This window comes from Hevea brasiliensis, chromosome 9 (assembly GCF_030052815.1).
Source record: "Hevea brasiliensis isolate MT/VB/25A 57/8 chromosome 9, ASM3005281v1, whole genome shotgun sequence".
NCBI lineage: Eukaryota > Viridiplantae > Streptophyta > Magnoliopsida > Malpighiales > Euphorbiaceae > Hevea > Hevea brasiliensis.
The window spans coordinates 6,743,402-6,761,232 of record NC_079501.1 but is presented as its reverse complement, the minus strand read 5'-3'; the positions used below and the strand labels follow the sequence as shown (position 1 = coordinate 6,761,232).

General features: G+C 29.6%; 2 protein-coding genes across 2 annotated transcripts; both read left to right on the top strand.

Annotated features, from left to right (window-relative positions):
- Positions 1 to 3,053: 3,053 nt before the first annotated feature.
- Positions 3,054 to 4,925, top strand: LOC110637564 (exopolygalacturonase-like). The gene is made up of 5 exons (XM_021787744.2): positions 3,054 to 3,328; positions 3,428 to 3,736; positions 3,814 to 4,103; positions 4,185 to 4,401; positions 4,491 to 4,925. Exons 1-5 carry the CDS (start codon positions 3,104 to 3,106, stop codon positions 4,719 to 4,721), a joined length of 1,272 nt encoding a protein of 423 aa, XP_021643436.2. The 5' UTR covers positions 3,054 to 3,103; the 3' UTR covers positions 4,722 to 4,925.
- A 9,270-nt stretch (positions 4,926 to 14,195) lies between these two features.
- On the top strand, positions 14,196 to 15,510 carry LOC110637589 (polygalacturonase-like). Its single transcript, XM_058154232.1, has 4 exons — positions 14,196 to 14,210; positions 14,728 to 14,885; positions 14,968 to 15,019; positions 15,274 to 15,510. The coding sequence occupies exons 1-4, from the start codon at positions 14,196 to 14,198 to the stop codon at positions 15,508 to 15,510; spliced, it is 462 nt and encodes a 153-aa protein (XP_058010215.1).
- Positions 15,511 to 17,831: the final 2,321 nt, after the last annotated feature.

The window sequence follows — 17,831 nt, the reverse complement described above, 5'->3', positions numbered from 1 at the left end:
AGCCCATATCCTTCATAGTTTATTCTTCTCTCCCTGGGCTGCCGTGGCCAAGCAATAGACGCAAGTGTTATATTGGTCCTTTTATGGATCCAAGTCCACCTTGTGCTTCTAATCGAAGTCAGTTTATTCGGTTCAGATAAGAGGGGAAGGGATACATATTCTCTGCGCATGCGGGCAGTAACTTCAACGCTTATAAGGAAAGACGGACCCATTGGGATCCTCTGGGGCTTTTTTTCAAAATATTGTGTTAAAAAAAAATAAAATAAAATAAACGTGACTTGAAAAGTATTTGCCAAACAGGGCGAGTGTTGGTGAGGCAGACAAGAGAAAGAACTGATTGTTAGTCATAATAGCATTTAATAAATAAAAAAATAAAAAAAATAATAATTAAAAAATAATCTAATGCTACTTAAAAGAGCATTTAGACAATGAAGGCCATTTAATTACATAAACGTAATTAATTAAATAATTATTATATATAAAAAATAAAGTAAATTATAATTTAATTTTTAAAATTTGATAAAACTTTCGTATTAGTTTCTATATTATAATTATTAACAACATCAATTAATTATTTTAAGATTCTTAAAATTTTTAATTAATTATAAAATCATCAATATATTTTATAAAATAATTTCTAAATATTATAATTATTCATAAATAAGTCTTTAAATTTTTGTAATTAATAAATTTATAAAAATTAATTTGTAAATTTTAAAAAATAATATTTACTATACATAAAAAATTTGAAAATTGTACAAAAAATTTATAACTACATAATATAAAAGATTTAAAAATATAAATATTATTTATATGTCGAAGTTTATTAATATTTATTGTAGCAAATTAAAAAAAATTAGTATAGTAGTGAATGAATTATATTAAATATTTTATAAATATTTATTAATTTGATAAAAAATTTGATAATCGTTATTAATATAAGTGAATAAAAAAATTAATAAATAATTATTGAAATAAATGAATTAAAAATAAATGAAATTATGATTTATGCATATTAAATTAATATTTATGAAATAGGTATAAATCATTTCATAAATATTAATTTTATGTTATAAATAATTTTTAAAGAATATCTATTAATATTTATGAAATATATATAAATCATTTCCCTCATATAATTCATTGATTAATAATTGTTAAAGACTGCCTCTAATGATCCAAATTATAAACTAACGATCAAAATTTTATGCTATTAAATATTGAAATTATATTTAAAATATTTATATATTATTTTTATTAATTTGTTTATTTTAATTTTTTAATTTTCCTAAATATTAATTTAATATGTATAAGTCATTTCATTTATTTGTAATTAATTTATTTCAACAATTATTTATTGATATCTTGTTTTATTCATTTATATTAATAATAGTTACATAATTTATATTTTGTTAAATTAATAAAAACTAAATATTCAAATACTTTTAAAATATTTAATATATAATTCATTTACTATAATAATTATTAATTTGCTATAATAAATATTGATAATCAACTTTTACATACAAATAATATTTATATTTTAATTTTTATATCAAATAATTATTTAGTCAATAATTGTGTGGCCATGAGAACAGATGAAAAAAGTGAAATATATATATAAGTAATTAAAAGCTTCCTATAAGAGAGTGAATATATACTTTTATTATTATTATTTTGTCTACTTCAGTGATTATTTTTTTTTTCGATATTATATTTTATTTACTGAACACTAGTGTGATCAATTACCAGTTCTCTCTCCTTCACCTCAACAACACTCCTCTTTTTTTTATGCTTTTCAATATTTATTGTTTAATCCAATTTTTTGGAAAAATGAATGATCCTTCTCCGAAGATAGATGCGAATTTGAAATTGTAACCTCACATGAAAATGGCCAACGAAAGCTTATCAGATCAATATGTATCTTTTACATTTATCTGGGAAGAAAGAGAGAGTAATAACAAACTAAAAAGAGAAATAAATGGGTTATGCCTCTGTGTATGTTGTCTCAAATAAGCACAAAGTTGGTCAGAGAATTGCTAGCTAGAAGAGCTGCTGAGCATAGCCTTTTCACGCAATATCAAAGATAGAATTGAAAACTTCGCATTACTGGATGATTATCGCATATGCCGAAAGTCGAGGCCTCCTCTTTACCCACTTAGTTATAATCATCATAATCCACATTATCATCAATTTCAGCTTGCAACTCGATAGATTCATCATTAGTCTAGGTAAATTATGTATCAACTATCTTAAAAAAATAGGTTGGGTCTGACTTACCCCCTAAAGCTAGTTCACAAAGGAAAGAGCGACTAAGATCATATAAAATTTAAATATGACAGCGTGATAATTACTGAATACCATGCCAAAAAATCACAATTAGTGCTACTGCCAGCTCCAACTACGCCACTACTTCGTTATTTTTATTAGGAAAATTTAAGGGTTAAGAAAATTGTCTTATCTCATATCAAGGAAAGCATACCACTAAAAATTTATAGTATGGTTTATATATAACATCCATTTACCAAAAACTTCAACAGCGATCATTGAAATTTAAACTCAAAATGAGATGCATCAAAATTTAAAACCTTAATTGCAGAGCCATTCTTCATGGTCACCACTTCATTATTTTTATTAAGCATTTTCTACACTAATTTATACGAGTATTCCAAATATAATCTCAATCAAATATTAATATAGTTTCCGGATTATACTTTTTGGTTTTTTTTTTAAAGCGACTTTTTGTTCTTATGGATAGTTGAATCTTAGATTAGGAAGGCAGTATTTAAGAACACACGCCATGAGATTTTGCTTGTGACTGGTTGCTAATTATAGAACTACTAGTCTCCATTATAGCAAAAAAAAATTCCTTCCAGGGAGGGAGGGTCTGATTAATCTCGAATTTGACTAAATTATGCTGCTAAATTTGGATAAGGAATAGATAAAATTAGGGACACCAAGCCTAAAATAATAAATACTATTTCTGTTGGATAACTATAAATAGATCCTAAAAAGGTATAAATAAATGCATAAGATTAGGCCAACAGACAACAGTAGATAGTTATTAAATAAATAAAACTACAAATCTGGATTCTATGTCACCATGGCCATTACAGGAAGATTCGAGGTTAAGGCTATTCTTGTGTTAGGCTTAACTTTATTTTCTTGTGTGGCCAATGGTGCAGCCAGCCAACGTAGGAGTCTCATTGACCGTCGCAGCCTTACTGACACAAACGCTGCTGCTCCCTCCTCCTCACCATCTGGAGGTACAGTTTTTGACGTAACACAATTTGGTGCCAAGGCAGATGATAAGACCGATAATGCATTGGTGAGTTCAGCTTCAGATGCCCGTATTTGATATTCTTTTTTTTTTTTTTTTTTTTGAAGAATAGGATAAAATTAAAAGAATTTATTAAATGTGATGTAGTCATTTATAAAAGCGTGGAGGGCGGGGTGCGACTCAGGCTCTCCAGCGAAGGTTGTGATCCCACAAGGGACATTTGTGGCCAGCCCCACAGTGTTTCAAGGGCCATGCAAAGCGCCTATGACCATGGAAGTGCAGGGAGTTGTAAAAGCTACAACTGATATCAGCCAATATACTTCACCAGAATGGATCTCCTTCGAAATCATCGATGGTTTAACTTTGAACGGTAAAGGGACTTTCGACGGCCAAGGTGCTGCCGTTTGGAAATACAATGACTGCGATACTAACAAGAACTGCGCCAATCTCCCTGATGTAAGCGTCACAACTAAAAAACTGCACAATTTAGTGGGTTTCTGAAATTTGCAATTAATTTGTTGGCATTTTTGCAGTCGCTTAAGTTCCACAGAGTGAACAATGCTGATATTTCAGACTTCACCTCTCTCAATAGCAAATACTTCCACTTGCACGTCGTAAAGTGCGGTAACATTAGATTCCACCACATGAACATAACTGCTCCAGATGAAAGCCCAAACACTGATGGCATTCATATAAGCAATTCCAATGCCATCACTGTAGCTAGCAGCTTCATTGGCACAGGTGATGACTGCGTCTCTGTCGGACAAGGAGTCACCAATCTTACCGTCAAGGAAATTATTTGTGGCCCTGGACATGGCATCAGGTAATTATAATAATTATCTTCGATCTCCCTTTCAACATTAGTGTTTTTCTTCCCTAAATGCCAGCGTACGTTTTGGTCTAGTGTTGGGAGCCTCGGCAAGTATCCGAACGAGGAAGACGTAAGTGGAATTGTTGTGAGTAACTGTACATTATCAAACACCACAAATGGTGTCAGGATCAAAACGTATCCTGCATCGATGGCTAGTCTAGCATCGAGCATTGTTTTCCAAGATATTATCATGGATCAGGTGAAAAATCCCATCATCATAGATCAGAATTATGGTTCCAAAAGTACCGAGGTAAATTGCCACTAATATTGTTCGCAATATATAAGCATATATATGCAGATGACCCATTAATGAGAAAGTCTTGTGTAAACATTGTACAGCCATCGCGTGTGAAGATCAGCGACGTTCATTTCAGAAACATTAAGGGCACCTCAACTTCGATAGTTGCAGTCAATTTAGAGTGCAGCTCAGCGGTTCCTTGCGAGGGAGTAGAACTTCAAGATATCGATTTGGCATACACAGGCAGCAAAGGCAGTGCGGCTCTTACGGCTACGTGTACCAATGCTAAAGTTACAGCAGGCGGCACACAGAATCCTGGAGCTTGTCCATAATTTTTTTTTTGGTTATTTTTCTTTTTGGTTACCTTTTCCATATTTTGGGCAACAAAAAATAGGAGATGTCAACACAAGCTTGCGTGTAGAGCTTCTTTTTGGTGAACTGTGTTGCTAATAGCAACGTAAGTTGCATTAGCTGAGTGTAATTCAAAAAGGAAAATTTCACCTATAGTGATATAACATTATATATATTGATATTTATTTCTTGAGTCTTTTACTTAATTAATTTCCTTTTTTAATGGTGTCCAATAACGTGGAGATCGAAGATAATGTTAGGATTAAGAAATGTAAAAATTTCTAAATAATTAAAATAATTGTGAATTTGCAATTTAATTTTTTTTACATTTAAATAAGGGAAAAATAATTAATTAGTTGAGGATTTCAGACTCACATCAGTCATAGAACGAGTGAAAGTAAATAGTTAAGAGTTTAAAATTGAATTAGGATTAAAGCAGTATACTATTAAATAAATATTATAAAATTATATATTTTATAAATAATTATTAAAAAATTTTAATATGTAATTTTTAAAAAAATAATTTAAATATTTAATTAAAATTTTAAATAATAACATTTAATTATTTAAAACCAAAAAGTTTAAAAATGAAATTCTTATAATAATTTTATTCATATATATATATATATATATATATATATATATATATATATATATATATATATATTCAAATAATCATAAAATAATGGTGTGGTTTAGTGGCTTGTCGGCACAAAAATAATTCTTTGGTCTTGTGTTAAATATCTATTGCTGCCCATTGTAAAAATTTGTTTTTAAGCAGGTCGAATAGGAAAATCAATTCAAACCCAGTCGAGTTTTCGATTCGCCAATCATCCGGCCGGTTCAAACCTATTTTCTTTGGTTCTCAGAGATAAGATTTTAATACTTAAACCAAGTGGAACCATAATTCGGTTCTTGTTAAACTGATTTGACCAGTTTATTTGGTCTAATTTTTAAAACCATGGCTAAAATATATTTGATTAACGGTTTTAAGATTTTATTGTTTTTTGTTGAATCAGATTTTATTATTTTAAGTTCAGGATATTATTATTATTATTATTAGTCCAATTCCGACTAGACATGCTAATTTAATTAGTTTGATTTTTTTTAAAAATTCAAATCCAATATTCTGTAATATATTTAAATTATATTATTTTAGTAAATAACATAATATATGCCAGAAAAAAGTGAACGAGAAAAAAATAAAATTCACTTTTATTCTATTTAATGGAAAATTATTGTTTAGATCCGATTTATTATGAATTTAACATATAAATATGTGAGATTCATATATCTAATAGGTAGGTCTTACAAAAAATCCCTATCTAATATGGATCACAATTTTCATAATTTATGTAAAGATCTATATTTATGGCTAATTATTAGGTGCACCAAGAGTACTAAAATATAGTACTCCATCTCTCACAAAAAGTGGACTATTCTTATAATATAAAGAGTGAGTCCCATATAATTATGAGAGTATACACCGGATGCATCTAATAATTTCTTCATATTTATATAAGAAATACTAAAATATAGACTAAATAATTTCCTATGATAAGTAAATAAGTTAAGAGGAAACTTGGAATCATAATTAAGCGTTATTTTATAACATAATATAAAATCTATAAATTGCCTCTACTGAAATTTTGTGATGCATTCAAATCTATTTTCATTTTGAAAAGTTGGTAAATGTTTATTAAAGATTTTTTTTTCTAATTTTAATTTTATCATTTTTTTTTTTTGTTGAACAAGAGAAGGCAAAACAGCCCTAAACGGCAAAAGACAACTCTGGGGCTCTATCGTGTTTCACCCATTGCAGAACACCCTTCGGAGGCTGACACAAATCTATCCACATTCAAATCTATAGTCGCTGCCCAATTCACAAGCCAATCCGCACATCTATTGGCTTCCCCAAACACAACAACCCACTCCTCCCTTACCAACTCCATAATCCTATTCACCAGTAGAAGAGAATGAGATGGAGGGACAGAGGTACCTTCTAACAATAGTAACAGGTCTAAACTGTCACATTCAACCACCAACTTCCTACACCCTCTCCTGCGAGCCAAAACAAGCCCTTCTAATATCGCCAACAGCTCAGCATGTAGAGGTGAACAGGATCCTTTGCAGCAAATAAAGCAATCACACCAATTCCCATTATGGTCTCTAATTAAACCCCCTCCATAAGCCAATCTAGCAATACCCTTCACTGCTCCATCGCCATTCAGTATCTCCCAACCCAGCTCAGGAGGCTTCCAGCATATCAGTCTCTCCACCCGATTACTTCCACTTTGCCCAACTACTTTTCTAAAATCTTCCGCCTTTTTAATTTTATCATCTTTAAGTGTAGAAATGAGATCTTCATCAAACCATGAATTTTATAATTCAATGATTATTCTGAAGCAATACATAGCGGTAATATTTTCTCTCTCTTTTTAAAAAAATCAAGTATTTATAAGAAAATTTGATTTTATTGATAACATATTCATCATTAACTTTTTTTTTTATTATTATTGATGGATTTATTATTGATCCATTCGCTAATATATTTTAGTGATGAGATTTTTAGTAATGTATGGATTTTATATATATATATATATTATTTTTATTTATTTTTATTAAATAAAATATTTTGAATTAATATTTTAATTTTTAATTAATATATAATAATATCTATATATAAAAAAAGGTTGAATAAGAATTGAATTATAAAAATTTAAACAATGCCAAAATAAGTAAAATTTGCAAAAATCGAATTTAATCCATTTAATGAGAAAACCGAACATATATAGATTTGTAATTTCATTCGTTGGTTTTGATTTGAATGTTGCCAAAATCAACTTTATATATCAATTTGGTAAAATATAGTGAACCACATAAACCGATCCATATAGTGCCCTATTTAATTATATGAATTAGCCTTAAAAACATTTTTTTATTAGTGAGGGACTTTTTTTTTTGTTAAAGAAATGATATAATATTGGACTTCGAATTATGCAAGTAAAAATTAAAGGAGAAACACTTGATTAAAGAATTATTAGTTAATTGTTAATGTATATTTTGATATGTTATTATTGAATAAAAAAAATTAATTTCCCCATACAAAATGGATTTTATATGATAATCATTTGTACATGAGAGAGAATATAGTATTATTCATCTTTTTTTTTTTAATTTCTCTTGGTTTTTAAATAGAATAGCAATTAAAAAAAATCTAAGGTAATTCACTTTGTTTCACATTTATGGTTCGATGAAGTTCCCACGATTACAAAGATATAATAATAATAATAATAATAATAATAATAATAATAATAATAATAATTTCTTCTGAAAATAATAATAATAATATATTTCTGTTTCAATAATCAGTGGTGCATTATGACCGTGCAGTACAAAAATTTACTTAAAATGATAGACATGACATGCCTTATGTTGCTAAATCAGAGTCTCTTATTTAAACCATAATAATGTTTATAGGTCGCTCACTAAAACTGCTTATAACAAATACAAAACTAATTTACTTGAACTAAATTCATCGAGTAGATAGAGTGTTTTACACATTGCCATCAAGTAAAATACCATAACCATACTAATATTGTTTGCATGCTCTGAGGGATATCTACAAGAGAATCAAGAATCGATCTATTCCATTTTTAGCAGATTAATTGCTAAGCCAAATTGTTGGAGATCATCCATTAAACATATATCCAACGAATATATATATATATATATAAAAGCTAAAAACATTCTTACAATGATTTATCTGTTGAGCTAACCGTATATAGAATAATAGCAAAAACAGAACTTAGATGCTCTAACTCTTCAAGCTATAAATTCTAGAGCCTCTAGGGTGGATCTGTTAAAATTATAAATTAAATCGTTATAGATTACATGATTAGAGAATATGTGTACCTGAAAATACGTTTGTATCCATTGATTTTCTATAAACAATCAAGAACGGAAGCGAAATGGTAGGTTCATAACTCCCAATATCCACGGTATTCAAATTCTATCTGAATTCTTTCTAATGTTAAATGGGTTATCAGAATATATATATATATATATAGGACTGAGAGTTGGGGCCTCTTCCTTAGTGGGCTTATGGAGAGCCTGACCCATTATAGGCTTACTCAATTACATGACCTAATCCATTTAGATATTGCCAATTACTAAACTTATTATTTGATATCATTATTTAATCTGTCAATGAGCCTAACAATTGATTAATACTAATCCACATCCAGATAGAAATAAATAATCCAACAATCTCCCACTTGGATAGCAGTAATCAATTTATTAAACTAAAGTACATATTAATAAAATACAAAACAATATCCAATAACAAATAAGCAATTTAACCTATAAAATTCAGTTAATGTAATGGCAAACAAAATAACATTGAATCCGATAGGGAAAATAATATTATATATATATGTGCCAACAAAATCTCAAAAACAAAAACCGAATTTAAATGGAATATATGACAAGATATGTCCAAAAAAAATAATGGTCTAAGCATTTCATATAAATGCTAACCCAAATGTAACATAAAACAGACTCCCACTAAACCAAAACATCATCAAAAGTTTTCACTATACCCATATGCACAGCATGCTTCTGAAAAATACTAATGGGCAAAGTTTTGGTTAACGGATCCGCAATCATTCGGTTCATAGTAATATGTTCAATTTGAGTTTGTGATTCATGAATCTTCTCTCGAACAAACAAGAATTTGACATCAAAATGTTTAGTTCGACTAGAATTCCTGTGATTTTGAGAGAAGCAAACAGCAGAAGCATTGTCGCAATAAATGGTCAAGGGCCTTGAGATGCTCTTAATAACAAGCATACTAGAAATCAATTTCTTTAACCAAATAGCTTGACAAGTGGCCTCATAATAAGCAATATACTTTGCTTCCATAATGGAGGTAGTAGTAAGTGTCTGTTTGGCACTTTTCCAAGAAATGGCTCCTCCAGACATCATGAAGATGTAACCAAAAGTAGATTTTCTATCATCTACACAGCATGCAAAGTCAGAATCAGAGTACCAAATGACATTTACATTGCCAGATCTTTTATAAGTCAACCTATGATTCTTAGTACCCTGCAATTATCTCATAACTTTCTTTGCAGCTTTCTAGTGACTTTATCCAGGATTACTCAAGTATCTACCAAGGACACTAATAGCAAATGCTATATTAGGACGAATGCATACTTGAGCATACATCAAGCTCCCAATTGCAGAACTATATGGAATCTTTTCCATTTTAGTCTTTTCCTTGTCATCCTGAGGACACTGAGTTTTAGAGAGTTTCTCACTTGAAAGAACAGGTGCAATAGAAGATGACCAAGTGTGCATATTAAATATCTTAAGAACTCGATCAATATAAGTTTCTTGAGACAAACCCAATATGCCTCGAAACCTGTCACGGTGAATCTGAATACCCAAAACATATGTGGCCTCACCAAGATCTTTCATATCAAAGTGACTAGAAAGCATGCATTTTGTCTCGTTCAAGAGATTGATGCTATTACTGGCAAGAAGAATGTCATCAACATACAATACTAGAATAATGAAATGGCTCCCACTTAGCTTCTGAAAGATGCATTGATCTGAAGCATTCTCCTCAAAACCAAGAGAAGTCAAAACTTGATTAAACTTTAGATACCATTGTCTAGAAGCCTGTTTCAACCCGTAAATAGATCTTTTCAACTTGCACATTAAGTGTTCTTTACCAGCTTCTATGAAACCATTAGGTTGAACCATATACACATCTTCATATAATTCTCCATTTAAAAAAATTGTTTTAACATCCATCTGGTGGAGTTCTAAGTCATAATGAGCAACTAAAGCCATAAGTACACGAAAGGCATCTTTAGTGGACACTAGGGAAAAAGTTTCTGTATAATCTATACATTCCTTCTGATTATAACCTTTTGCTACTAGTTTGGCCTTATACATTTCTATTTCACCTTTAACTCCACGTTTGGTCTTAAAGACCCATTTATAACCCACAGCTTTACAACCATCTGATAATTCAACAAGATCCCAGACTTGATTATAATACATAGAAGATAGTTCATCTTGCATGGCTCTTATCCATTCTGAAGAATTAGGACCACATATAGCCTCCTAATAAGAAATAGGATCAGAAATATCAGCACCCTCAAACTCGTGTTATAACCATTTGATATTGCAGGTTTATGAATCCTTTGAGATCTCCTCAAGGGTACAACTTCATCAACTGTATCATGCCCCTCAGCATCTACAACTGGTGGTTCTAAATTGACATCAACAGAATTATGAACTTCATCATTGCCCTCAGGAGGATTAAAATCTACTGAGGAAGGCAGCAAAGGCACAGGAAAGATAATAGTCTCATATCTAAGATTGATAACACGAGGTATTTGACTCCCACTATCCATCTCATCCTCAAAATAAACAGCATGATCTGATTCAATCACTCTAATAGAATGGGTTGGATAGTAAAATCTACTACCTCTAGAACTTGTACAATAGCCAATAAAGAAACCACTAATAGATTTAGCATCTAGCTTTATGATCTGAGGGTTATATGGCCTCACCTCTGCCTTACAACCCCATACATGAAAATGTTTCATACTGGGCTTCTTACCAAACATTAACTCATAAGGAGTCTTAGGCACTGATTTACTAGGAACTTGATTGAGAATGTACACAGCAGTTTTCAAAGCATCACCCCATAAAAATTCTGGTAAAGAAGAATGACTAAGCATACATCTCACCATGTCCATCAAAGTACGATTTCGCCTCTTTGCAACTCCATTTTGTTGTGGAGTCCCAGGCATGGTGTATTGTGCCTCAATCCCACATTCTTGTAAATACAAAGCAAAAAGACCAGGATTTCTACCAGTCTCAGTATACTTGCCATAATACTCACCACCCCTATCTGACCTTACACATTTAATCTTCTTCTCAGTTTTCAATTTAACTGCAACTTTAAATGCTTTAAAGGCATCCAAGGAATTAGACTTCTCATAAAGAAGATCAATCCAACCATATCTCGAATAGTCATCAATAAAAGTGATGTAGTATTAAAGTCAGAGAAATCCAGACTGTGCATGATACCTTGTTTAACCATTCTTTCTAATCTTTCCCTATAAATGTGACCCAAACGTCTATGCCATAACATTGAAGAGTTCTCTTCAACTCTTTGACATTTGTGCCCAATAACAACATTGATAGGAACATCAACAAATTGAAAAGGAATTGAATTTAAATCCAACATGTATAAACCTTTGCATAAAATAGCGAAACCAACAATATCATATTTAAAATAAATAACAATTTTTCCATTGCCTTGAAGAAACACATAACCACACTTATATAAAATAGAATTGGAAATTAAATTTCTCCTTGAAGAAAGAACATAAACAGTATCATTTAATTCCAACACATGTCCATAAGATAAATTCAAAAAAACAGTCCCTATGAGTTCTACTACTGCAACTCCATTTACTCCTAAAACAATCTTTTCCTTTTCACTTGGCTTCCTTATGTTTTTGAACCCCTGCAAGGAATTTGAAATGTGAATGGTAGCACCAGAATCCAACCACCAAGAATTTGAAGGAATATCAATAACATTTGATTCAAAACATACTAGAGCTAGAGGGGCAAGTTCTAGACTATTACTTTCCTTCTCATGTTTCTTCTTAAGCTTAAAGCAGTCCTCTAACTTATGGCCAAGCTTCTTGCAATAGTTGCATTTGCCTTTGAAGGACTTCTTCTTAATTGTTAAATTATGATCATGCTTACCACCATTCTTGTTCTCAAATTTAGCTTTAGAGTTCTTGTCCTTCTGAAATTTCTAATTAGCCTTGCTACTAGACCATTTAAAAACATAATTAACAGAAGGAATATTCTTTCCTCATAGATTCCTCTTCTTGGCACACAATGGCTATCAACTGATCAATTGTCCACTCCCCTTGTTGGGAGTTATAAGAAGTCTTGAGAATTTTGAATTAGGGTGGAAGAGATTCAAGAATGTGCCAGACTAGAAAACTTTCTCCCAAATCAAGATCAAAAGACTTGAGCTTGTTAAAATAACTTATAAGTGTCATGATGTATTCCCGTACACCACTGACACCATCATATTGGGTGTGTTCCAGCAAAGAAAGATAATGACTCTTTTGAGCCTTACCAAACTTTTTTAACTTTTCAGCAACAGCCTGCAGAAATTCCTTAGCAGTCTCCTTATCAGGAATATCTTGTCTTATGGACTTATCTATAATATACTTCATCACCATTAAGCAAACCCTATTAGAATTTTGCCACTTCTCATAGTAAGTCTTTTCAGCAATAGTGGATTCATTAGTAATTCAGCAGGCTAAATCCAGTTGGGCTATTGCTAGGTACATGCTCAGAAACTCTTTCCAATCATCAAAATTAGAGTCATTCAAGTTTTCACAGCAGATAATTGCATAGAAACAGCAGCTGGAATAAAACAACAGAGAAAACATGAATTATGTATATAACATAATCACAAAACTAAAGTTTTCTTTCAGATCCAACTAAAAAAGCAATTATGTACAAAACAGTTATTTATTATAATCCTGCCTAAGGGTCTCATATTACAATAAAATTAAGAAAACTCATTGAACTCATCAATATATATATATATATATATATATATAAACCAATATTTTTAACACTTTTATACCGATAGGGTATTAAAAAATATTAAAGACAATTAACAAATAGCATTACAACCAACAATAACATATTATATTAATAGTGTTATACCGATGGGCATATCCACTATTAATATAATCCAAATAACTCCTGAAATCCATAGAATAAATTTTAACCAAATTAACAGAACAATTTTATGACTAGTTTCACGATAGGTGAGCTCATAATCACGAAAGTGTTTATCATAATCAAAATTTTCATGGACACCATATTATGAACATAGTAACAATGTTACTACTCATGAATATGTTCTCAATATGCATGAACATAATTAGTCTAACAAAATCAACAATTATTAGTAAACACATAATATTACCATAATTAATAAACACATAACCAAATAGAATTCTAAATATTTTATACTCTTAGTTTTTGTTAAATTAATTACATGTAATAGTATGTAGTTTTCATATGGGCTACGAAATTTAATCATAATCACTATATGAATATATTATGTATTGTTTCGAAAACCTACATATAGCTATATGAATTTTGAAATTATATATATATATATATATATATATATATATATATATATATATATATTTGGTGAAATTTAGCCACTACCATGTCTCTTTCTTCGATCATAAAGTTCCTTCAAACTTGTGACATTGATCAGCTCATGAAAGGGAAAAAAAAAAAAAAATTGGCCGACAAATGTGTATAACCCATCGCTGACAAACGGGTATACATATAGCTGACAAACGTGTATACATATACCCATGGCCGACAAACGTGTGTGTGTATATATAACTGTTAATCGAACCATGAAATCAATTTTAATATCTGATTATTAAGACTAATATTCAAACATACAATAACAAAATTAGCCAAAAAAAAAATGTAATCCCTAACCAGGCTCTGATAACAATTGTTAAAATTATAAATTAAATTGTTATAAATTATATGATTAGAGAATATGTGCACTTAAAAATACGCTTGTATCCATTAATTTTCTGTGAACAATCAAGAACGGAAGCGAAATGATAGGTTCACAACTCTCAATATCTACAGTATTCAAATTCTATTTGAATTCTTTCTGATGTTAAATTGGGTTATCAGAACATATATATATAGGACTGAGAGTTGAGGCCTCTTTCTTAGTGGGCTTACGAACAGCCTGACCCATTACAGGCTTACCCAATTACATGATCCAATCTATTTAGATATTGTCAATTATTAAATTTATTATTTGATATTATTATTTAATCTGCCAATGAACCTAATAATTGATTACTGCTATTCCACATCCAGGTACAAATAAATAATCCAAAAGGATCATCATTGAGTGATCCTCCGCAAGAAATATCAATAAGCACCATTAGAACCGGTGATGATTGCATTTCCATTGGACAAGGAGTCACTAATGCTACCATCTCCGAAATCTTTTGTGGCCCAGGACACGGCCTTAGGTATATATACATATATATTAATCCTGGGCTATTTAAATAATTAAATGCTTATATAATTATTTGATTTCTTGTTTTGCGACAGTATTGGTAGCCTTGGCAAGTATGAAGATGAAGCAGATGTTAAAGGAATTATGGTGAGTAATTGTACACTATGTAACACAATGTGAGGATCAAAACTTGGGCTGCCTCTCCACCAAGCGCAGCTTCAAACATTACTTTCCAAGATATTATTATGAAATCTGTCAAGAATCCTATCATCATAGATCAGAAGTATGGTTCCCGCAGCAGTACGGAGGTAATCCATGAATACGATCATCACTTATAGACCAATTTAATTGGCTTAATTAATATATTTATGTATTTTTTTTTATAATTAATATTCCTGCAGCCATCGCCTGTGAAGATTTCTAACGTTCATTACAAGAACATTGGGGGAACCTCCACCTCAAAAGTTGCAGTCAATTTTTTATGCAGCTCATCTGTCCCTTGTGAAGGAATTGAATTGACTAATATTGATTTGAGCTACGTAGGCACTAAAGATCCTGAATCACCCATATCAGCTTCATGTACGAATGCTAAAGTGAAGACTAGGGGTGCACATCCACCAGGCTGTGAAGAACTTTAGGAGTTGTTGGTGTAATTAATTAGAAGCTTTGGTTGGCCAGCATCGCAACTTGTTCATTTGCATACAAATTGTCGAAATTGTAGAATCAGAGAGAAAAGATGCAATACCAAACCTTTTATAATTGTAATTTTATTATTAGGTAGAATAATTTCTCTTGGAGGTGGTCATTCAAATAATTAACAAATAAAGAATTTGGTAATTGATAATTTTCTTTTCCCTTATTGTTTTTGGCACTTTTTCTTTCCCTCTACACAAGCATTTCTCTTGCATTATATTTGCATAAATTTTGGGAAATTTTTTTTTATTTTTTATTTTTCCTTTTTGCATTGCATGAGTAGAAAATTAAGGAAAGAAAGTAAAAATTGGCACCGGTGGTTGGTAGGTATATATAATTGTTTTTCATGAATGGTGCAATAATTTAGCATAATTGTTTTTCATGAATGGTGCAATAATTTAGCATCTTCTTATCCAAACGAATATGCTTCTAGCCCACCTAAATTTGATATTAAAAACCAAAATTATTTAAATTTATTAATTTTGTATTTATATTAAGTTAATAATATGCTTTTAATGCTTAATTTGGTTTGATTTTACTCAAATAAAACCATTCAATAAGACAAGAGTTGGGACGAAGTTACCACCGAGCGTGATAGTTTGGTGATTAATTTAATGGAATGATTTTATTCTATCCTAATTTAACTCCTTATATTAATATGATGATTAAATATTATCTGTATTTAGAAATATAATAAAAAGTGATGATAAGTTATCTAATGATTTGTCTTATTAGATGTCACCTCAAATCAAGTGATAAGCCTTTTCCTTTGAAGTTGAGTTATATTGAGATACCAACCAGTGATCTCAAAAGGAAATTATAACTATTATGTTAAAAAGCTCTCATTTAATATGAGTAAAAAAAAAAAAAATTGGGACGAAGTTTGTTTCATGGGCTATATAAGACAAGGAGGTTGACATTTTCAAAGGGCGGGAGGTAGAAATTGTGGATATGCACAAACATCAGAAGTGCGAGGCGACGTAAACAAACAATTTCTCCGCGTTCAAGCAACGCGGAGATGCATGCATTTTTTTTCTCTTTTCTCATTACCAGTGGCTTAAAAATAAATGGAACAATCAATTAAATTAATATTTCAATTACTAATTAATTTAATTGAGTTTAGTTTTTACTTTTTCTAAATTATTAATTTTAAATTTGAAAATTTATTTAATTAATTTATAAACATAAAAGTTCTGAGAATTCAATTAATCATATTTTTTAAATTAAACTGTTAATTTACATTTTAAGAGATTATTAGAAGTATCTAATATATATGCATTATTTTTATAAAAAATATAAATTTTACTTTTCTAAAGTTAAAAAAAATATTTATATTTTTTTAACTACAAAAGTACTATTTTTTAATGCTTCCATTATATGTAATAATTAGCTTTATATTTTTTTATTGATTTTATTTGATTTTATTTAGTTATTTTTTTAAGTAAAAAATTTTTCATTTAAAATTTTTAATTTTTAAATTAAATATATAAATAATTAAATATTTTAATTACAAATTAGTAGTAATTTAAAGTTAACTAAAATAATATAAAAACATTAATATATATATATATATATATATATTAATTCGATTAACCTTCAATTTGGCTAAATTTAAAAATAATAGCCGAGTCCATAAATCTAATTAATTAAATTTTTATTCAATTCAGTTAATTTTAATTATTTTTTTCTAACTATTAATTAACTCAGTCGTTGAAAAAAAAAAGCTAATTTATTGATACATGATATGCTGCAGGCGCAAACAATTAATTTCTCCTCTCCAATTCTCCATTTGTGTTTTGTTGCGTCTTGTATAAGTGTCCATATAAAGAGTAATTTTACAGTGGCTGAGGGAATAGAAGGGGAGTTAGAAAATTATTATTGAGGGAGCCAATATTATTAATTTAATATATTATTTAATTATATTTATTATTTATATATTTTTTATTTATTATATATTTTAAAGAGTTAATATTATATATTTAAAAATATCTTAATACAATGTAATTAAATTATAATTCTTTTTTCAAAGGTGCTCATATTTTAAATAAATTTTAAACATATAATAAAAAATAAATAATTTTAATATTTTATATTATTTATATCTTAATAATTTTGAAGAGGTCAATAGTTAAAATAAAATAATTTTATTTAAAATAAATTAAATTTTTTCTTTAAATATATATACATATACAGAGAAATTTTAAAATGGTTGGGAGGGCCAAGGTTGTGGGAAGAGAGTTTATGTCACCGCCTCCAAAGCACGACT

Coding starts and splice junctions, on each gene's coding strand:
- LOC110637589 (XM_058154232.1), top strand. Junction 14,886..14,967: donor GGCCCAGGACACGGCCTTAG/GTATATATACAT, acceptor GTTTTGCGACAG/TATTGGTAGCCTTGGCAAGT. Junction 15,020..15,273: donor CAGATGTTAAAGGAATTATG/GTGAGTAATTGT, acceptor ATATTCCTGCAG/CCATCGCCTGTGAAGATTTC.
- LOC110637564 (XM_021787744.2), top strand. CDS start 3,104: ATGGCCATTACAGGAAGATTCGAGGTTAAGGCTATTCTTGTGTTAGGC. Junction 3,329..3,427: donor ATAAGACCGATAATGCATTG/GTGAGTTCAGCT, acceptor AATGTGATGTAG/TCATTTATAAAAGCGTGGAG. Junction 4,104..4,184: donor GGCCCTGGACATGGCATCAG/GTAATTATAATA, acceptor GTTTTGGTCTAG/TGTTGGGAGCCTCGGCAAGT.